Consider the following 23,097-nt stretch of genomic DNA (forward strand, 5'->3'; position numbering starts at 1 on the left):
CGAAGCCCAAAAACTTCGTTACGGTCACGTGGCCCTGCAAGATTCGGCACGTACGTGGTTTGAGAACCATGAAGCGTCCTTGCTGTCCTGGGACGACTTCCAACGAGAGCTAATCGCAACCTATCCGAACACGGACCGCAAAGAGAAGGCAGAGGCTGCTCTTCAGGCGCGGAACCAACGGAACAACGAGAGCGTGCCCATGTACATAGAAGACATGTCGCGGCTCTTCCGCCGAGCCGACCAAAACATGGCCGAGGAGAAGAAGTGGTGGCACCTAATGCGCGGCATAAAAGAAGAAATTTTTGCAAGCGCGGTGCGTAATTCACCGCGAACACTGGCGGAGTTCCGGTCTGAGGCAACGACCATGCAAAGGACACTACAACAAAATGCGCGACTGTACAACAGAGACTTCAGCGTCTCTTCAGTCAGGGCAAAGTCAACAGCCCTCCCCACCAATGTTGACATCCTCTGGGAAATGGGGAGGGCTATCGTTAAGGAGGAGCTCCAGAAAGTGCAACTTCCCTAAAGTTCTCCAGCGATGCTCTCAATCGCGGACGTTGTACGTGAAGAAGTGCGGCAAGCAATTATTCAACCACAGCCTCAGGTGCCCCACCACACACAACTGGAACCTCAGCCACAGTTGTCGTACACGCAAGTCGTGCGGCAAGACATCAGACACCCGAACTTTGAACAGCTCATGTTATGCCACCAACCTTTCCTCGCAGTACGCCACCACCGATGCCAGAAGCGAGACCCCGCAAAAGTGATGTATGGCGCACAAATCGCGGTCTATTGCACCAATGCGCAATAGGTCGCCGAGTCCACATCCATCATCTACTTTCCTGAGGCGCCATTCACCAAGCCCGCAACAGGAAAACTAGAACCAGCGACCTGTGGAGGCAGGGCCGCTAATTTTCGGAAAACTCAAAACCCTCCATCGTTAACCGGATCAGACGACGACACTCACACAATGACGGCCAAGCGCAGTAATGGTGACGTGACATTCGAGCTACAAGTCAGAATTAATGACGTCGAAACCATAGCGTTAATATACACAGGTGCAGACTACTCAGTATAAAGTAGCTCGCTCTCAATGAAGTTGAAGAAAGTGCTCACTCATTGGACTGGACCGCAGATACGCACCGCCGGAGGGCACTTAGTCAGCCCCGTAAGATTGTGCACAGCGAGAATGGGAATAAGAGGCCATGTGTACGCCTGCAGTTTTATTGTTCTCCCCGAATGTTCCCGTGAGGCAATTCTGGGCATGAACTTCCTGCAAGCAAACAGTGCCATCATCGACTTGCAGAAATGCCAAGTTTCTTTCTCTACAGAGAACGCTGTTGCCATGTGTCATGTGGAGCAACCAATTGTTTCGTCTCTTCGTATTGTGGATGAAGGTGTGACAGTGCCGCCACGTAGCAGCGTGACAGTTTCTTTGAAAAGCGACGTTTTTCGTGAATATGCCGGACTAGCTGATGAAAATATCGAACTGCTACTCACAAAAGGGATACGCGTGGCGAGAGGTATAGTGAATCTGCGGAACGGATATACTGATGTGCTATTGACTAACTTTACCAATGAGGTACAGCATGTGGCGAAAGGAGCAGCCATATCATCACTTCATGACTACGTGCAAGTCTCAGATGTTTGCACAACAGGAAAAGTACCAACAACGCCCTCAGCAGTGGACAGTGTCCTCGAGAAATTAGATATTGACCGAGAGCTTTCATCTCTGCAGAAAGACCAGATTGTGGAGTTGATCAAAGAATTCGCAGAGTGTTTTTCTTCTTCATCGAAAGTCGAACGTACTCCTGTATCAAAGCACCGCATTGTAATCGAAGGGCATGTTAGACCAGTATGTCAGCATCCATACCGAGTAGCTCCGATAGAAAGGGAGGCGATAAAGAAGCAAGTAAAGGAATTCTCGATGACGATGTAATGCAGTCCTCCAAAAGCCCATGGGCATCGCCGGTAGTACTTAATAAGAAGAAGGACAACACCAATCGGTTCTGTGTTGATTACAGAAAACTCTACCTCGTCAGGAAGCGGGACGTGTACCCACTCCCACGAATCGACGATACGTTGGATAAACTGCGCAATGCTCACTTTTTTCATCGTCGGAACTAAAGAGTGGTTACTGGCAAATAGAAGTCGACCAACGAGATTGTGAGAAGACGGCGTTTGTGACAGCCGACGGACTCTACGAGTTCAAAGTACTCCCATTTGGTTTGTGTTCTGCTCCCGCTACCTTCCAGAGGATGATGGACACTGTGCTCTCCGGCCTCAAATGGCAGTCATGCCTTGTCTATCTTGATGACGTAGTAATTTTTTCCACTACGTTCCAGTAGCACGTGCAGAGATTGAGAACGGTTCTGGACGCTATTCGCATGGCTGCACTTACGATCAAACCCGAAAAGTGCCACTTTGAATTCCGGGAGCTTCGGTTCCTCTGGAACATTGTCAGTTCTCATGGTGTCGGCGCACACCCGGATAAGATTACTGCGGTCGAAAATTTCCCAAGGCCAAGAGACAAAAAAGCTATGCGACGTTTCCTGGGGCTTTGTGCCTACGATAGGCGCTTTGTTGAAAACTTCTCCAAGTTTGCGGAACCACTGACACGGCTTACGAAGGAAGATGTGCCATTCATCTGGCACCTAGAGCAAGAAGACGCCTTCTCTGAGTTACGATGGCGTTCGCAGTCACCTTCCATACTGGCTCAATTTGATGAAGATGCGAAAACAGACATTCATACGGACGCAAGCAACGTTGGCCTCGGTGCTATTCTTGTTCAGTGGCAGAACGGGGAAGAAAAAGTTATTGCTTATGCAAGCCGCACTCTGTCGAAAGCTGAGTATAATTATTCAGCTACGAAAAAGGAATGTCTCGCAGTTATATAAGCCATCAGTAAGTTCCGTTCATATTTATATGGTAGACCATTTCGAGCCATCAGTGAACATCATTCATTGTGCTGGCTTGCGAATCTTAAGGATACATCCGGAAGACTTGCTGGATGGAGCCTGCGTCTAGAAGAATATGACATCACCGTAGTCTACAAGTCTGGCCACAAGCACAATGACGTGGATTGCTTGTCACGAGCACCAGTCCAGACCTCGTCCCCTGAGCATGAAAAAGACTCCGCATTTCTTGGAGCTGTGAATGTGTCGGAGATGGCTCATGATCAGCGAATGGACCCAGAATTACTTCTGCTCATTCAATACTTAGAGGGGCAGCAAGTCGAAGTACCACGAGTTTTCGTCCGGGGACTACATTCCTACGTCCTCCGCAACAACGTTCTCTACAAGAGAAACTTTCAACACACCGATGTAACGTTCCTACTGCTGATACCATCATCACTGTGAGCGGAAATTTTAGAAGCGTGTCGTGATGACCAATCGGCAGGTCACTTGGGCATTAGTAGGACTTTGGCAAGAATCCGCCAGGTATATTACTAGCCAAAATTGATGGATTCAGTACAGGATTATGTAAGATCATGCCGAGAATGCCCAAGACGCAAAGTACCACCCCTAAAGCCAGCAGGTCTTTTGAAACCGATAGAGCCACCAAAAGTCCCGTTTGAGCAGGTCGGAATTGATTTGCTAGGACCATTTCCTATGTCATCGTTCGGGAAGCGCTGGATAGTTGTAGCAACCGACTACTTGACCCGGTATGCCGAGACGTCATCTCTGACAAAAGGAACGGCAAATGAAGTGGCTCAGTTTTTTGTGACCCAGATAGTGCTGCGACATGGCGCACCTAAAGTCCTTATAACTGACAAAGGAACTGCGTTCACTGCAAGGCTAGTACAGTCTGTTATGAAACTAGCGCGCACCGACCACAGAAGAACTACCACGTACCCTCCGCAAACTAACGGGTTAACTGAAAGGCTGAACAGGACGCTTGCTGATATGATCGCGATGTATGTGGACGTCGAGCATCGAACTTGGGACACCATATTACCGTATGCTATATTTGCATAAAATACCGCAGTACAAGAGACAACCCACTTCACGCAATTTCAACTTGTTTATGGTCGGACAGTAATAACGACATTAGAGACGATGCTGACTGTCAACAACACGAATGAAGAGGACCCTGACCTAAGCGAATATGTGGAAAGGGCAGAAGAGGCGCGACAAGTAAAACGGAACCACATCATTCAACAGCAGGACGTCGACGCGCACCGTTACAATCTAGGACGAAGGGACGTTCAGTACTCCCCTGGAGACCAAGTGTGGGTCTGGACGCCTGTACGTGCACGAGGCCTATCAGAAAAGCTTATGCGGCGCTATTTTGGCCCTTACAGGGTTCTTCGTCAGCTAGGTCCATTAAACTACGAAGTGATCCCTGAAGGTCAAGTATGCACAACACGACGCCGGAATCTCCCGGAAGTTGTACATGTAGTACGGATAAAACCGTACTACGACAGGCACTGAACAAGTGAACTGACTCACGTCGTCTAGCACAAGGACAAGTACTATTGTTTAAAAACTGTCAGCCGGCTCTACGCATTGGGGCGATGCGTGCTAGGAGGGGGACTAATGCCACAGCTCGGCCATCACAGAAGACGCGTGCCGAAATTCGCGTTTGTAAAAGCCGCCACACAAGTAGCAAGAAAGCCGTGCCATGGAACGTCATCCTGCACGCACCACGATGCTACGCCACGGGACCGGCATGAGACACGAGGGGCAGATGAAGAGACCGACGAAGTTCGTGTCATCGAGCAAGAGACATTTTGGCTGACCATTTTTAGTTTTGAGGTTACGGGCACATGTTCGCCCTAAATAAAGAGTTTATATAGTACCACGTGCTATATTTATTCGTTACAATATATATATATATATATATATATATATATATATATATATATATATATATGGGAAAGAAGTGTATACCTAAGGGCTCGTTTTTCCGTGTTTTTAACACAATAATAATGAGATATAACAGACAGTAATGCCAAGGAATCTACAGGGGAAGTTATTAGAACCAATGGAATGTGAATAAGAAGAAAGAAAAGTGGATGAAAAAATAACCAGCCGTGAGCAGGAATCGAACCTACGATCCACTTTTCTTTCTTCTTATTTACATTCCATTGGTTCTAATAACTTCCCCTATACATTCCTTGGCATTACTGTCTGTTATATCTCATATATATATATATATATATATGTGTGTGTGTGTGTGTGTGTGTGTTCGTGTGTGTCAGCTGCGAGCTCGTATTTAGATCACGTGCTACGTGACGCCAAACAGGCTCAGGTTAAATTGAGGACAACGCAGCGATCGATGGACAGGAAAATAATAGGCCTAACCTTAAGAGTCAAGAAGAGGGCTGAGTTGGTCAGGAAGCAAACAGGCGTTAAGGATATCATAGGGGAAATCAAGAAGAAATGGGGATGGGCCAGGAACGTAGCACGAAGACAGGATAACTGCTGGTCCTTCACGGTAACTGAATGGATTCCCAAAGAAGGCGACCGCACGAAGGGGAGACAGGAAGTTAGGTGGGCAGATGAAATTAAAAAGTTCGCAGAGATAACGTTCCAACAGAAAGCAGAAGACCGGGTTGGTGGGCAGATCACGGGAAAAACCTTTGCTCTGCAGTGGGCGTGGACAGGCTTATTATGTTGATGATGATGATGACACTTGATTTGAACCTATGCGATTGGACGTTTGTTTAGCCATATCTGAGCAAAAACACATGAGAAATCCTTTAGAACAAACGTCTTTTTTCTTGTGCGTATGTATCCTGATTACGATACGACAGCCGCCTTAAACTCTTGGTGTTCATTTTGTTTGGTCTGTTGTCAGAAAATTGTAGTCACGTTATTTTGTCAATTTTTTATCATTTAGCGATGTTTTTTATTGCTATAGACTGCAAGAGAATCTTCTCGGTAGCAGATTGATAACTGGATGTACATAGCATTTTACGACATGACAGCGGTATAACGCATTGACTGTTCGGCGTCGACACGCTCAGTCGTCTCTCTCGCATTTTTATTCTTCCAGAAGATTTGAGGAGCTTCACTTAACGACGTGGACGTTTAAGAAGCTTTTCAGCGAGCACGAACTGATGACAATTTGAGCAATTGTGGGAACTCGGCCGCGTCCTCAAAACTACAGCACACCCAGAGGATAAACCATGTTATTATACGGCAACATACTGTTTCCGCAATGTTCGCTTCATTAGGACATTATTTAGGTCTCCACGCATTTACACAAATGTGTACTAAAAGTACCACAAATTGCATTAAGCGTTAGAGACCAGATGAAGAACAGAAAAAAAAAGCCCAGACATATCTCAACGTCTCTTTTTATTTTTGTGACGTAAAGCGCTCACTCTCCGATTTCTCTGAGATTTTTTACCGGGGCATAAAAAATGGACCTCTTGTGGGACAAATAGCTTGAGTCGTTCCCAAGTCTTCACAAGTTTAATTACGAATTCCAAAAAAAAGTTTTCTCGGTGAATGAGCGATTATGCAATTGCTTAGTTCTAGCACCTTTTTTCTGCATATCTTTCTAAAGTTCTCAACTTGGCGATTCATTGCGGAGAAGCAAATATTGAGGCATAATAACTCTGCGGCAAAAAAATAAAAAAACATCTAGAAAAAATTGATTTTGAAGATGGGGGATGGGGCGATAGGGACCATCTTTTTTTTTGCGTTCCCTTCTTTCTCCTCGTGTGCGTAATTTTTATAGATATCTGGGATCGGTGAATCTATAGCCTTTATTTCTTAGAGTGCCGACGGGAGGATTTGTGTAAAGAAGTGACAACTCACGCATGCTCTTGTGAAATCAGGATCGAACCGGGTGCCAGTGGCCTCGATTTACATTAAAGTTTTTTATAGGAGGCTTTCTTTCCTACATGCAATGATTATCCCTTCTGTACTGCGTGCAGCAAGATTATTCAAAATTATTAAGTTATATATTGCTCAGTGGATTCATTCGCTGATTTCCCGTTTTGCTTCCCAACACTATCGCGTGGTGCGGGTATTGACAATCTTTAAGCTGAGCGCTTTTGCGCACATTTATTCCGCTTGCAGCAGCGGCTGTACTGACACTGCCACTTCTGAATAGCTAAGTAATTTCTCCCTTCTTTCTTTCGCACGAACATGTCTCGCGAGTATGGCTCCCGCTGTGCTGGCGCTAGTTGCAGCTCGTCAGCGGCGCTCCTCAAGCTTTAGTGATGCTCAGTGTAAAGCGCAAGCAAACGCATTTAGGCAGTTGACAGAAGTGCCCGTTATTCACTTGATGTGCCATCTGTATATGACGTGATTGAAGAAAAACTAAATGAAAAGAAAACGAAAATCAAACGTTTTTGGGAAGATGTTTTCTTTGTCATTATAAACATTTTGTGCCCAAACATGTCTTGTTAGTATTATATTGTAGCATCGATAACTACAAATCATTCTTTCATCTTTTTTGCATCGCTATAACAGCATGACAATCAGTCAAAAATGCAGCACATTTTTATTCTGATGAGTGCTGTACTTTTCAAGCTCAAGCCATATCCGTAGACTGTTGAAAAGTATATTCCACTCGTTCTCTAAAAATGAAGTTGCTGCGAATTCCCAGAAAAAAATTACTTACAGCATAAAAAGTAAACAAAAGAAGTTAAATACAAAGCTAAGAATATTTCGTATTCCCAAATATGTCGTGGCAAAAGCTAAGAATAAGTGGCTACGTAAAACAATAATAGCAACGAACGTTGCTCTGTTCGTCTCGAAACCAAGAAGGCGTCCTTAGTTCCAGATGGCGGATACCGCACAGGTGGTTTCGGAAATTTACTCGTGTTTCCTGCGAACCGAGCTTTGAATTTTGCAACTGAAGTTACTTTGCCGGAATAAATAAATCAGCTTGCACAATGCTTTTGTTTGGCCATGCATTCTGAAAAGAGGAGTCTGTAGTGGGTTCGCACAAAATTTAAAGCGATCAATGGCAAACAGATGGGATGCAGTATCACATTAGTTTTTTTTCTATTTCTCTACATCTGTTTTTTTTTACTTATGTTAGCTATCATAATTGATGTTCAATGCAGTCCGCTCTCCATCTTATTTGCGAAATTTTCAGGCAGACTGAGCAAAAAATATTGAAAAAAATAAGAACTCATATCTGCATCGCTACTATCAAAGTTCGTTTTTGCTGCCACGCATCGCCTTAACTGATTCCGCATTCAAACAGTGCAATGTTATCCGCGGTTCGTTAATGCAACGTCGTTTTTTTTATTCTCGAGAGTAACGGCTTTTTCTACGTTCCTTGCGAAACCATAAACCACAAGTTGAAGAAAAATGACTCAAACACTTGTTTCTGAACTTCTGCAACCGGCACTATACAGAGCCGTTTTTCAAAGCAACAATAATGGAGGTATATACCGATGACAGGCTAAGGAACCCTAAAAAGAGCGTCGTTCATTTATTTATTTATTTATTTATTTATTTATTGACAATGACTTGGAGGCTACTTTTTGCATGTGGGGAGAAAAGCCAATACGCAAGTGGTGTGACATGAATAATATCAGTTGATTGTTGACTTGAGCTAACGCTAGTGCAACGGCTGAGATATATACAACCAGTGGTTGCGTCCCAACCATAGCGTTTCTTTCGTGGACATTTCACTATAGTAATCAGACATGCAGAAATCCCCAAGGTATGGCACGTTCAGATGCAGGCGGGGTTTATATTTCCAGCACAGTTCTTGTATAGACTTGCTACAGACGTTGCTTGCTCTAGGTCATTATGGGTCGTTTGAATACACCTCTCAGAGTGCTTCTCATAATAATCGTCGATTGCCAATGCTGAATAGGGTGATTTTTGTGTCAATAACTTCTTTGCTAAAAATTGGTGTGAGGACACTGGTCTCTTGAACTTTTTTCCCCGCTCTAAATCTTTGCGTCGCCTTTTCAAAATAGGCAGAGCATTGGGCTTTTGCATTTAAAACCGGACTTTCCTTCTTGTGCATTGTTCCGGTGTACCTTCTGATTTTTTGTTGCGTCTCCCATTTAAGAAGCGATCCAGTAGAGCACCTCGCTCCCGGAGCACTAGAAACGCTCCCAGAGATAAATTGATGTGCGTGACTTTTTAGCTTTCTCACGTCAAAAGCGGAAAGATCGTTTTTCTTTGCATGCATCCACCGTGTGAGACGCGCTTTCTTCAAAGCAGTCCATTTTGACACCATTCAAATAAAATAAAACTGTATAAAAAAAACAACTGGCCCGAGCGCCTTTAACGTTTTTCTTCTTTTTCTTTTTGATATTTTTTCTTGCATTTAAACAACAGAATATCCCACCGACTGGACACTTATGCAATCTCAGCAGCTTCGCGTAGCGCAAGGCAGCCTCGTAGCGTGCTACTCGGGGAGCAGTGGCGGGGGCTACACGGCATTCTTTGGAAAAAGTCGTTCACATCACGAATTCGTTGCATTTCAGAGCATGACGTGCACTCCTGGCGCGGCGCCTGCTCTGAATCGCGTCGCGTTGACCCACCACGAAGCACCCGTCTCAGTTGTCCCCGCCGTTTGTCCGAACGCGGCGAGTAAGGGGAGTGGCTTGGGGTTCTCATTTGGCGATTTAGTTCCGAATGCAGGCATCAGGACCTCCTCGCGCGCGTCGATATTTCACGGCTCTCGGATGATGTCGCATGGCGCCTTTCTCCGGCGACTTTGTTCCCACTATTCCGCAACGCTGCCAGGAAGGCTGGATTCTTGAACAGAGATTTTTATGCGAGCCGCGCGACCATCGCGGCTGACTTGAAATGCGAGTATTGCCGAGCATTGAAAGGTTTAAGAGGACTCCAGTTACCAGGCAGGGAGCGTGATTCTCAGGAAGAGAGCTGGAGGAGACGACCATGGAACCGTAGCGTTGACGTTTCGAAGCAACATGAATTGAAGACGGCGCGCAGAAAAGATGAACGTTAATTACGGCGCTAACTGACCACTGCGATTGTGGTGCACAAATGCATCAGATTCTCCGTATCAACGTGAGGCGTGTGTATAGTAAAGTTGCAAAATATTTAATGTGTACCATTTTTTACTATATTTAAGCAGAAGAACCTTCTTTATTTTATTAGCGTCAATATTGCTATAACAATCTCCGGTGCAACCTTGGGCATTTTGGCAATCATTAATAAACGAGCACAGTGGGTTAAAAAAATGGAGAGAAATGAGAATGACTCCCACATCTGCGCGGACATAACAACAGTTTGGTATTGATGAAAGGAAGAAGTAGGTACCCTACTGCACTGAGATGCGCATTACAATAATGAAAAAAAAGCGTGATCTACTTCAGAATATCCTTAATAAAAGCCAGCTGTTAGTGACAAGTAAAGAATTATTTTGTTACAGCATGACAAGAACGAGGAAAATACTAAGGCACACTTAGCAGGACACACATTCGACAGATCCTGCCGTATGCTTGCCTTTTTTATTTTGTTCTCGTTCTTGTCATGCTGTAACATAATAGATCAGTATTAACTAGCCCTACACATTGCACTCCTAAGGGTGAAAAATGTTTGCCGTTCACAGTAGATTTAGTTATGGGATTTCTTCAGGTGCAAATGCAACAAACTGCGAGCGGACGCACGAGCTGTCAGACATCGGGATGAAATGTGTTTCTACGATTTCACGTGTTATTTGCGATCTGTGCTCAGCTACCGACTCACTTCACTACTGAACTTAAATTACCTGAAGAGACAGGTAAGACCTGTCGGAAAGCGCTTTACAATCACTGAAAAAGCTTCCATACAAGTCATTACGAATGAGTTAAAATGACACAGCCTGTACTGCATGCACGGATGAGAACTGCACTAACGACAGGTCTACGCAGGATAGGACGAAGTCCAGGAAAGGTTATTTCTGAAAGTAGTAAACATTAGTTGCGTGCCATTGGTTTTGCTGTTAAGCTGCCCATGTGTTGATGGATCATCTTGTTTGTAGTGGCCGTTACTGAGACGTCACTTTAAAGCCGGCACATCACATCATAGAGCAGCATGACCCTTTGAACAAAGACATGGTAACACCAGTCTTGAACCAGAAATTGTTTAAAAGAGTACAACTTTATTTTCTACTGTTCTGGTCATTCAGCATTTTCGCTGAGAGTGCTTTAACTGAAATTGCTTTCTCTATGAAGAGTTTATTTCTTGTGTACCTTCTGTTTGGCTGCTGTAGCTACAGTCTCATTCCTCTTATCATCTCTCTCACCCACCCCCTTTTTTTCAATTTATGCCTTATGTCTCGCTATTTAGTAGTGGCCTGCTTACAGAAGATCTTCTTATCCTCTTCCTGATATGTTAGCATTAGATAACAAGGAAGCCCTGGAAAGCGTCACAAAGCACGCAGCGTTGAATGAAAGAAAAAACATGCGGCGGAAAACATTGTATGAGAGAAGAAACAAGGGTGACCGATATTCTAGTTGACATTAAGCACAAAAATTGGACTTTGTGAGCCATGTTATGGCTAGGACTAACAAAGGGTGACCAGTAAAAACTAGCGAGTTTCTAGATTGCATCACCCCAACTTGTCCTCTGCCGGTCTTTAGTAGGGTGATGAAAAGTTCAGTAGGGTGACGAAATGAAAAAATTCACAGAAGTAAAATGAAATCGTCCCACTCTCGCTACGGTAAATTCGAGATCGTTTGGAAAGACCTTCATCCTGTAGGAAACAGAGAATAGGCTAAAGATGATGACATGGAAGATCTGGCTTTGTAAGGTACCAAATGAGTTCCCATTTTTTTAAATAGAGCAATATTGTTATCTTCGCAACTATCATACCGCTTGTTAGGCATTTACGTAAACCAAAATTATTATTCGCAAATTTTTGTCTGACAGTGGTGATATTTTCACTGTATTGATAGCTTATTTGTCTATTAGTGCGTGAAAAGCAGGGCCTAGTGTTCTTCTCCGGACGCTGACGTTGTATGTTCCTTCTCAATATTTTCTTTGCTGATCCGACTTTCTTTTGTGGAGCAGCGCAACTTACGCGTATGCTATGTTGTCACCATACGCTTTTCGGCCGGTGGCCATAGTATTGAGCCCCACTTCTCTCTTTTTCTTGTTTTTTTTCCTTGTAAGAGACTGCGTGAGATGCATGCATGTAATTTCCGAGTCCCAAACTTTATTCAGAAACTACACTTTCGTTTCCCACTACAGAACCTACGTGTGTTAACCATTATTTTGCTTTACTGGTGTTGCCAGCGTCTAGAGGCACATAGCCTTCACCGGAAAGTTTGTCCAAAACTTTTGAAGCCAGCCGTGGCTTCAAAAGTAGCCGCGACTGGCTAGGCGTGGTCTATTTTATTCTAGTGTATAACAAAAGCGTGCCATGAACACAAACAGACAGCATAAACACAAATCGACAGCCTGACCTATTAAGCATATCACCAAGGAAGTTGGTTGCTTTAGAATGTGAAAACCTGTATCTCTTCTCTATCGTACTTGTGGTTAAGTAGATGAAGAATCACGAAAGAGGTTGAGGTCCAGTACATTGAAAGATGTATATTAGCAACGTTGTGTGTGTCATTTTCTTTGACCGATTGAAAGTAAAAACATCGCAAAACACATTTCATTATTTATTTATTTATTTATTTATTTAAAATACTTACAGGCCTCATGGCCTTGTGTAGGGCGGCTCTAAAATAACGTTAATGACCAGAAAGATATGAAGAAATCAAGCACCACTAGGAAACAACACAGAATCAAAATTGAACACTTCATGCATAACATGTACATAATGCATATTATAAAGTGAATAGATACATGGTGTATACATATTAGTGGCACAATACACATTTACACATATGAACATATACATACACATGTATACAAAAATTGTGTTTTTAATAATAAACGACATCAGTTGAAATAAGCAATCATTTGGTGGTGCAATGTGTCAGGGTTGGACAATTAAGCTATGTTGTCTGACAGCTTATTTCTTAATGTAATGGCTCCTGGGAGTTCTGATGAGCTCAATGTTAATGTACGACCATATATGCGTGTAAAACTCAAATTAATATGTAATATTCTGGATGTTCGGGACGGGACATCGAGATGAAGTGAACATGGCCTATCAGAGTTGACATATTTTTGGAGTAATGTTAGTAGGGCCAGGTCACGGCGCATTGCTAAGGACTGTGGGGGCGAAGATCGGTTTTAATTCATGTGACACTGCTGTAGTGAATATTTAGTGAAACCTTGCGTTTTTTTCCATTTCGTGTTATTTATGTTCGACGGCTTATAAACCATGCCATAAGCTGCCCTCGAAGCCTTCAAGTTGTGAACAGATGGCAAAGACGTCAATCACGTATGTTTCATTTTTCATATCTACCTGCATATCCACGTATATTCCGTTTAGTTTCTCAAAAAGCTTCTTAATTCGCTGTTTAGCTGTCTATACTTCTTCGCAGATGTCCTCGAGTCACTTACCTCCTTGACCCTTTCATGCTTTTTTTTTTGCTCGGCATCGTAATTATCTCGAGTGTAACATGCGAAGGTAAGCTCGACCTTTAGCTAACTCATTAACAAAGCTTCATTATTACTGACTTTGCCCACAAAGTATCCTGCACCGAGAAAAGTTACAACTTTAACACATTTGCGTTTGGCCATGGAGAGCACAAATTTTGCGAAAATGGGAACAATGGAATATTGTATTAGTTAGAATAACTCTTTTGTATGGTAATAGCGTAATTGACTTGCTGATCTGAGGCTTAGACTTCTCTCTTTTTTTGCTTACCAAAGTCGGCACTTTGAGTACTCAAGTCACGTGTGTCGAATACAGTAGGTTGGGCTTCAGGGGTGAATGTAAAGGAAAGAAGGAACATAGTGGAAAGGAGAGGCGAGATGTTAATCACTATAGAAGGACTGGTATGCTACCCTATACAGGGGAAAGGGGTTGAGTTTTAAAGATTGATAAAGAAGGAGAGGAGAGAGCGCGCACACAGAGTGAAACTTCGCAATCGACGTGCTGTAAATTCTCCTTGCTACCGTAGTTGACGCAAAAAGGTTTGTCAGCTTATTTAGATTCAAAAAGACAATGACTTTGTGAAAGCCACTCTCTGCCATAAACGGCAAATCAGAGTGGCATCATTTTGTCGTCGTCCAGTAAGAGTCTGAAGACGTAAAGTGTTAGTGGTGGTGCTGGTCGCGCAGCCTACCTGCGGGATTCCAAGTGAATTCTTGTGCGAACACTCGAAATTGGTTGCCGCATTGCTCTTCGATAGGGGTATTGTCTCGACCATGTCCCCTTGGTGAGCTGATCGAGCAGCAATGTAGGCATTTTCATCGCCTATTACGCCGCAGATACTTGGCAGCCACTGAAATGTCACGTGGTGTCCTTCCTGTAATGCAGTATGGAGGTGATGCCCAACCTCGAAGACCATCTGCTCGCATAGTCCGTAGTGCAGGCCTGACAACATCGGTTGCAAAGCTGTCTCGAATCACTCAAGGCTTACCATAGTTAAGGCTGTTCGCGGTTGACTGCGTGCAGTGCAGCACAAAGAGCAGCAAATTTTGCAGCTGTCGATCATGTTGGCTAGTCGGTCTTGAAACTGACGGTAATAACCTTCGCTGGCACTGACGCGGCTCCGGACGAAGACTGCAGGGACGTTACTCCATCGTTATAGATATGTAAGTGATCAGCGCAGAAGAATGAGAGATAAATGCAATAGCGCTGGTGATGATAGCTCAGACTTTTTCCTGATCTCCGGTACATTGAAGTTCACATCAGGTCGGATGAAGCCCCATAGAGGTATCACTGGCTTAGTCGTTAGGCTGAAGCCCGACGATTGTGGGCAACACAGTTTGAAATGATTGCACTGTACAACGCCCGTGGTCTTTCTTAAAGCAGTGTGGCAAGGTGGTGGCAATGCGCCCACGAAGAATGCCTGATATGAGCTCTCGAGGCTTTCTCTGCATTGTGCATTTCTATAGGTTGGTCTCGTGCAATATAAATAGTCGCATCAGTCGACGTGCATTTTGCGAAGCCGAAATCTTCTCTCTCTCTCTATCTGATTCCGTTTTCCTTACTATTTGGTCTCCCATTCCCCCTTTCGCAGTGCATGGTAGCAAACCAAATACTTGCTTTCCGGTAAACCTCCCTGCATTTCTTCATACCGTCTTTGGCAAGCCAAGACAAACTGTGAGAGCCTGAGCTTTTACAGTCTGTAGAGTACATATTTGTCTTACAAGTATCAGTTACTAGGGGCTGACTATATAGAAAAAAAATCGATAAACAGTGACATGTACAGTTGCAGCATTTCTTCCATCGACATGCCTCAGGTTTTTCCACACAGGAAGTAAAACAACTGGGAGATGGATGTCAGACCCTGTTTTATCTGAGGCACATGCTGCCTCGAACGGAGGTCTCTGTCTATGAATATACTCGCAAGTTTGTGGGTTCGGGCAAAATATATGGTCCGTCCTTCAATAGAAATGTCATAGTGCGTCATTGGCTTGTGTGAACGCCACTAAAGTACATTTTCCCGCATATTTTCACAGCGCAAGACGACGAGTAGTTACGACATAACTACAGAAGAAGAGACATGGACAGAAAGAACGCTCTTTCTGTCCTTGTCTCTTCTTCTGTAGTTACGCCGTAACTACTCGTAGTCTTGCGCTGTGCAAATATGTTGACTCACAATCACCAACTAACCAAAGCATGTCTTAACATTTTCCGGGGAGATTTTCCGTCCTTGATTGCCGAGGTAGCTCGCTGTCAATGTTGGAGCTTTTTGAAGCCTCGCTCGTATCTGGGGTCATGTGATAGCTGATGTCCAGACGCATATGTTGTTTACGTAAATAGATATCGCGAACGTACATGGAAAATATTCCGAAAGCTTTAAAGCGCCAGATTGAATAGAGGAGGGCTTAATACTCCGCCCTGAGGAACGCCCTGGCATGTTTAGCGCCATGTGGTGGAGAAGTCGTTCGTTGATACAAATAATGATCTTGCTCTCAGGTAGCAAGCAATCCGTCAAAAAATTCCACCACCCAGGCCAACGATCTCGAGGGAATCGAGAATGGTCGCGTGTATCGCGTTTTCTTATAAGGCTTTTACGTCTAGAAGCAAGGCTGCAGACAAGCGCTTACGAAATTTCTGCTGTTGGACGTATGTGACGAGATCAATTACGTTATCAATAGATAAGCGATCACGTGGAAAATCAGCCGTGGAATTTGTATAAACCTTTTCATGTTCAAGGTACTGCCATTCAAGGCGGTGAAAGATCATACATTCCATTATCTTTCCCGCGCTGCTGGCCGGCGGGGTAGGTCGGTACCAGGTAAGTTCAAGTGCATACTTGTGTGGCTTCGGAAGTGGTAGTAGACGACGTGTCCTTCATTCGTCAGAACACTTCTCTCTTGTCGGGATGCGCTGTACAATCGTAACATCTCTACCAGCTTTGCCATACCCATATTGCTCAGGGCTCGAAATATTGCTCGAAATACCGTCTGGACCCGGTAATGAGAAACGCCTGTATAAGGCCAGTGCCACCTAGGGCTCCCCTATCGTTAAAGGAAAGTCCATGTGGCTGTCACAAGAAGTGGGGACGTCACTTCTGGCCATAATATGTAGACGGACCTTTTGGTCTTCTATCCTTGCACAAAAGTTTCTTTGACATCAATGTTTCGCCGCTTTTGAGAAAGCGCCAGCGCTGGCAATGAAAAATGCTGTTCAGGAATTCAATGAAGACCACTCACCGTTCTGCAGATGTGAGGTAGGGGCTTGTGGGGGTTCTGTCGTCTGACAAAATGTCCTCCATCATTCAGAGGCTAACTTGTCCATACGAAGCTGATTTTTCTTTTGTATTCTTCTGGCTTCCCTAAGGTCGTGGACGGACTTTGTGCTCCAATATCCATGTTCAGAACAGCGGCGACGAGCTCGCTGTCTTTCCGATTTGGCATAAAAATCTATACGCTTGGGCGTAATCGGGATCGTACGCGTGGCATCTTGCATTGTGCACTCGATTACTTGCTCTCGCCTAGTGTGAATATAATAACTTGCAAAATTAGCGCTGTGCTTCTGTGTTTTGTTTTTGTGTGCTGTGTGATAGCACTGGTTACCGTGATTATGATGGGTCACATGCAGAAAGTGCAGATTTCAAGCCATTGAAGCCGGCGCGCAACACAACATGCCCTTGAGGCGGAATCTCTGCTGTTGTCACCACTTTCAAAATAGCTCAACGCAAGATCTTCTAATATAACTGGCATATTCAGACTCGTTTATATGAACCAAAGGAGGCATTTTAGAAAAGTAGCTGCTGAATGACACTGGAATGACCACCAAATTTTCCTACATAGTTTTTGTTTGTTTGTTTATTTGCTTGTTTGTAAGCAAGTAGGCACGTTTTATTGCTCCACTCAGTATAATAACGTGCAAAGCCGGACATCAGAGTGCAGGTTCAATATTTTTCAGGAGAACCACTGTATGCGGATAAAGATCCTGGGTGACTGCTACTATTGTGTGTCGGGTCTTCCGGTCTCCAGGCCAAGCCACGCCTACAACTGCGTGAGGATGGGCTTACAAATGATCGAGGCCATACGGTGAGTGTCGCTGTGTCTTTTGATTAGAAATTGGTTTCTTTTTTTTCACTCTTCTTTATTCGACAGCACTTCTGCCTTACCTACCAAGATATCGCGTATGCTAGGAAAAAATGCCAGGCTTCGGATGGACTGTGGCAGAATGCACAGGAACGGCAACGCAACAGCGTGATTCCGGAATGTTCTGGCAGTATATGAATAGTAACGCATGGTATAGTGCATTGATCGTGTCTAGAACTTCTCTTGGCCCACTCAAAGTATGATCTTCGAATGACCATGGCTGAATTCAACATTGCTGGAACTTAAGCAACAGCCTATACATAGGTTAACATGACTTAGCAATAGCCAAGCATGAAAATCTAAACTCGGTTAGATGAGACAAAGAAGGAACAGGTGGGAAAGGGGAGTCAAGGATGTTAACCAGTTTTTTTTAACGAGCAGTATGCTAACCTGCACTGGAGACAGGGATGAGGGAGTTTGAAAGATAGAGAAAAAGAGAGAGGGAGGAGAGAGCATACACTGCAAAAGACAAAAACATTAGTTAAGCAATGGCCTAGCACTGCTTAGGACTTCTCTTTAATGTGTTTTAGCACAACGTTGCATTGTGGAGTCAAATAATCTCTCAATTTCATCCCCTATTGATGATGAAATCTCCACATCTCGACAAATACTGTGATTGATCGTTACACTGTAGAGCCAGGTTTACGAGACGGACACGTCTTTTCGGTAACAACGCCTACATTATTCTTACAACCAGATAGTCGAAAATAGAGGAGGTGCACACAGTGCACCGGAAGTGGCAAGAGTGAAAAAGAAGAAGGAAAAACAGAGAGGAGAGCAGCACGTTGCTTGGATTGCTGCTCTGCAGGTTTTTATGACCGTGGGGTGCGCGATGGTGGCCGCGTCGCTACAGAATGCTCCCCCCTTAGAGAGGAAGCTGGTGCGATAAACAATTCTCAGTTGAAGTGTCATCCCAGTGAACACCGCGCAGAGGTGGTGACGGGAGGAACACTGGCGAAGAGGGGCCCTCGTGTCCAGCGGAGGGAGGCATGGCCTGAAAATTAAGATCAGGGCGCTTCATTGAACGCTGGCTTGAGCCGCTCGAGCGCGATTGTATCACGTGCCCCATTGATGTCGATGACGACGTTAGCAGGCCAGCACTCTAACAAACGGAAGGGGCAGAGGTAGTGGGGTTGAAGCGGGGCGCACCCAGGGCTATACCGCATGAACACGTGTGTCACTGTTATAGGGTCCTGAGCGATGTACGCTGCACGTGGATGGCTGCGTGTAGGCTGCGGACGAATATGTCGAAGGACGTCGCGCAGCTGGTCGACGTACTCTGTCGCTGTTAGCTGGGTTGCACTGCCGCTTTCTTCGAAGCAATCGGCAGGGAGGTGAAGCGAAGTGCCATAAACAAGCTTGGAAGTGAAGCAGGAGAGGTACTCCTTGAAACAAGATTGAATACCGAGTAGCGTGATTGGGAGGCGGTCAACGAACCTGTCGGGGCAGCCGTGTACTGCGAGTGCTGCTTTGAGGTGCCTGTGGAGTCTCTCGACGAGGCCGTTTGTTTGCAGATAGTATGACGCTGTACGCAGCTGTGAAATACCAAGACGTTTCAGGAGCTCCGAAAAGAGGGAAGATTCAAACTGGCGAATCCGGTACGATACAATCGTGGTCTCACAGCCAAATCGGGATATTCAGGTAGAAACGAAACCCGCTGCCACGATAGCTGCAGACAAGTCGGCCCTATGAGTCACTTCGGGCCAGAAAGTGAAACAATCTACACATGTCAGAAGGTAGCGATAGCCTTGACATGGGGGTAACGGGCCAACTGTGTGAATATGTACAACATCGAAACGTTCGTCGGGTTCCAAGAAGAGCTTTGATGGGAGAATGGGGTAACATTGAACTTCGGCGCGCTGACACGATGCACACTCATAAACCCAATCCCTGATGTTGGCGTTCGTGCCGGGTCATACAAAGCGTGAAGAAACAAGCTTTTGGGAAGCGCGAATTCCGGGGTAAGAAAAGCTGCGATAGGCGTTGAATATTTTCTTACGGAAAGGGTTGGTTAGAAATGGTCTGAGGGTGCCCTTTGAGATGTCACCAATAATTGGCTTATCTTCAAAGGTGACGTATTCGAGCTGAAGTGATGTGGATGCTTCGCGTAGATCTTCAATATCAGTGTCTTTTGATAGGGCTGCAGCCAGATCCTGGAGTTTGTATGGAAAGGATGTTGAGGTAGATGTTTCGTAGCGACTGTGGCTGATGGCAGCCGCGCGACTAAGAGCGTCAGCTGGAGCGATGTCAACACCGCTGATGTGGCGTTTATCAGTTTAAAACTCCGAGATGAAACCGAGCTGGCGCTCCTCACGCGGTGTGTATAGTGAGTCAGATCAGCCGATTGAATAGGTGAGAAATTTGTGAACAGTGAAAATTGTAAAAGAGCGGCCTTCAAGTAGGTGTCGAATATGGCGCCCGGCGAGAAATATGGCGAGCAACTCACGGCCGAAAACACTGCAGTTTCTTTAGGCAGAGGTAATACACTTGAAGAAAAAGGCAAGGGGCTGCCACTGATCGTTCACTTTTTGCTAGAGTACGGCCCCAAGTGCTGAAGAGGATGCATTCGTCTTGAGCGTCAAGGGGTAACTGGGATTGCAGTGCGTCAGCAGTGTGGCTTCAGCGAAAACATTCTTGATGGAGTGGAAAGCTTCTTCCGCAGCGGTGTCCCATGGTAGTGCAGTTTCTGAGGGTTCGCCACAGAGCAAATTGTCGAGGAGCTCCAACAGCGTAGCACAGTTCCTAATAAATTGGTGGCAGAAATTCACAAGCCTTAGAAATCGGCGCACCTTGGTTATTGATGTAGGCTTGGGGAACTCGACGAGTGCTTGCACTTTGTCAGGAATGGGGCTCATTACACTGCTGTCCAAGCGATGAACCAGAAATCAAGAGATGGCACTCCGAACTCAATTTTTGCAGTGTTCACAATGATTCTGTTGGCTGACAGGTGCTCGAAAAATTGACGGAGATGTTGCTAGTGCTCCTCTTGGGATGAGCTTGCCACCAGCAGGCCGTCAACGTAGGCGAACACAAACGGCAGTCCACGTATGACCGTGTCAATGAACCACTGGGACGTTAGTGCAGCATTGCGGAGGTCAAATGGCTTTCTCGGGAACTCAAACAGGCCAAATGGGGTGCTAATTGCGGTCTTTTGAACATCTTCTGCAGCAACAGGAATTTGGTGAAAGGCTTTGACTAAATCAATTTTAGAAAACACTGTTGTGCCTGTGGAACTAATGTGAAATCCTGAATGTTAGGCAGGGGATACAGGTCGGGAATAGTTTTTGCGTTCAGGAAACGGTAGTTTCCGCAGGGTCTCCAGACACCTGACTTTTTGGTGACGATGTGGAGAAGATATGCCCAGATGCTCGATGATGGCCGTATTATTCCGAGTTCCAGCATGAGTTCAAACTCAGCCCTGGCTACTTTGAGCTTATCTCGAGCAAGTCGCCATGGGCAAGCGAAAACAGGTGGACCAGTGGTGATCATATGGGGCCGGACATCATGTTGCACGGGTTTTGTTCGGTCAGTCGGTAACGTGGTGTTTGGGAATTCTCGAAGAAGTCCTGCGAAATGGTCATCGGCCTCTGTTGTAGTTGGGGTGATTGTGTTCGAGTCGTGCGAAACAACACCATAGACAGGGTGTAGTGTAGTAGTGTCTAGCAGGCGTTGCCGTTTCACGTCGAAAACAGTCAATGGTGGTTTAAGAAGTCGACCCTAATGAGGGCATGGCGTACGTCAGCGATGAGGAAAACCCAACGAAACACGTGGCGCAAGCCTAGGTTCAGAGTCAGCGACCGCATTTTGTATACGTGAATCTTGCTACCACTGACAGCTTGCAGGTAGGAGACTGGGGGGTATTGTTCGGTCGGATTTTTGAGCCGGAATAATGCTGGCCTCTGCATAATTGTCCACTAGGTACATCGTGCCTGTGATTTTGTCCATGATGTGAAACACGCGACTTTTGGGTTGGGCTTGACCAGTCGTCGCCGTGAATAGTCGGCCTGCCTGTTTGCCTGCCATGAGCAAGGTTGGAGGCTGTGACGCGCGTCCTGTCAAAACGGCGATAGTAATAGCATATCCCAGGTGGTGTTGGAGACTGAGAGCGTTGTGCGCGTCTATAACGCGGAGAGCTTCGGCGGCGGTTTCGGTGACGTGGAGTGGTGTAATGGCCCGCGGCACAAGCCAGTTAGTTGTTCTAGGCGATCACAAAGCGCGTCGATGGGAGAAACAGGGTGAGATGATGTTTGTGGAGATGCACTGACGTTGCTGAATGACGGCGTTTCGTTGCACACAAACGGCGTAACCAGCTCAAAGACCTCGTCCGCCGGGCTGCTCAAATCGTTGACATCCAACGTGGACGCAGTGACTAGTACCATTTGCGCATGGCCAGGAAGGCGCTGCAGAAACAGTTCGCGCCACAAGATCTCGTCAGTAGTGGTGGTGAAGCCACTCGTGAGTTGGCGCATATGACGGAGAAGCTGGCTGGGTCGGCGGTCGCCTAATTTCTCCGCGGACAGCAACTGCTGTATGCGGGAACGCTGTAATGCCGTCGTTCACTTCAGCAGAGCAGCCTTGAGAGTGCTGTACTATGGGGTGGAGTGGAGTCCGGAAAGCAGGTCAGATATTTCTTCGGCAGCAGCAGGTGACAGCGCCGAAACAACGATATGGTACTTGCGTTGTTCCGTGCGCATGCCAGAAAGCACGAATTGTGACTCAGCTTGGGTGAACCATATCGAAGAGTTGCGCTCCCAGTAAGCTGGTAGTCGGAGAGAGATCGCAGAGACGTCATGATTGGTCGTGCCAGTAGCTTCCGTGTTTAGGTGCGTCTCGTTACTCTGCATGATTCTACAATAATTCGGCAGTGCCGCGAAAGACTACGGGTCACCACTTTGTTGTAGAGCCAGGTTGTACGAGGGTATCACGTCCTTTCTGTAACAACGTGTACTTTATTCGGACAACCAGACAGTCGAAAATAGAGCAGGTGAGCGCAGTGAACCAAAAATGGTATAGCACTCTGAAATGCGGTTCCGAAAACACAGCGCGGTTATTAATGCATCTCCGCCATTGTTCCAACTACCTGTTTTTTCTCCTCAGTAGACTACCCACTACTAACTTAAGTCCCAAGTGTGTCATGCCAGAAGAATAAAAAAGTATGCCACAGATAGGCCCTCCCTGCAGACAAGTGGCCGTGGGCAGTTGAAGAAAAAAAATGATCAGACGGAGCTTGTCAGAATGGGTGGCGTCTTGATCCTTTCAATGCTGACTGTGTCTTCATGCCCATTACGCAGGATTGTAAAATGATGTTCAGAACGCTTGATGACTGGGAATGAATGAATGAATGAACAACTTTATTTATCCCTTGTTAAAGGGAAGGGGGCAACAGGAAAGGGTGTGGTGGGGATGAACTACTTGAAGTAGTCCTCCTCTACCCTCTCAGCCCACTCCAGGATGGCCTCCTGGATAGCGGGCCTCGAGCTGCGCAAGGCAGCCTCCCACTGCTCCTCACTAGAAATTAGGCGTT

General features: G+C 45.6%; 1 protein-coding gene across 2 annotated transcripts in view; it reads left to right on the forward strand.

Moving 5' to 3' along the window:
- Positions 1 to 23,097, forward strand: part of Ac76E (adenylate cyclase type 2 Ac76E) — a 770,909-nt gene that overhangs the window by 542,307 nt on the left and 205,505 nt on the right. For both annotated transcript variants that reach the window (XM_075878061.1, XM_075878062.1), the window contains one exon: positions 17,389 to 17,516. In XM_075878061.1, coding sequence (XP_075734176.1) covers positions 17,389 to 17,516 — 128 coding nt within the window. The remainder of the gene's footprint in view (positions 1 to 17,388; positions 17,517 to 23,097) is intronic.

Source organism: Rhipicephalus microplus, chromosome X (genome assembly GCF_043290135.1).
Source record: "Rhipicephalus microplus isolate Deutch F79 chromosome X, USDA_Rmic, whole genome shotgun sequence".
Taxonomy (NCBI): Eukaryota; Metazoa; Arthropoda; class Arachnida; order Ixodida; family Ixodidae; genus Rhipicephalus; species Rhipicephalus microplus.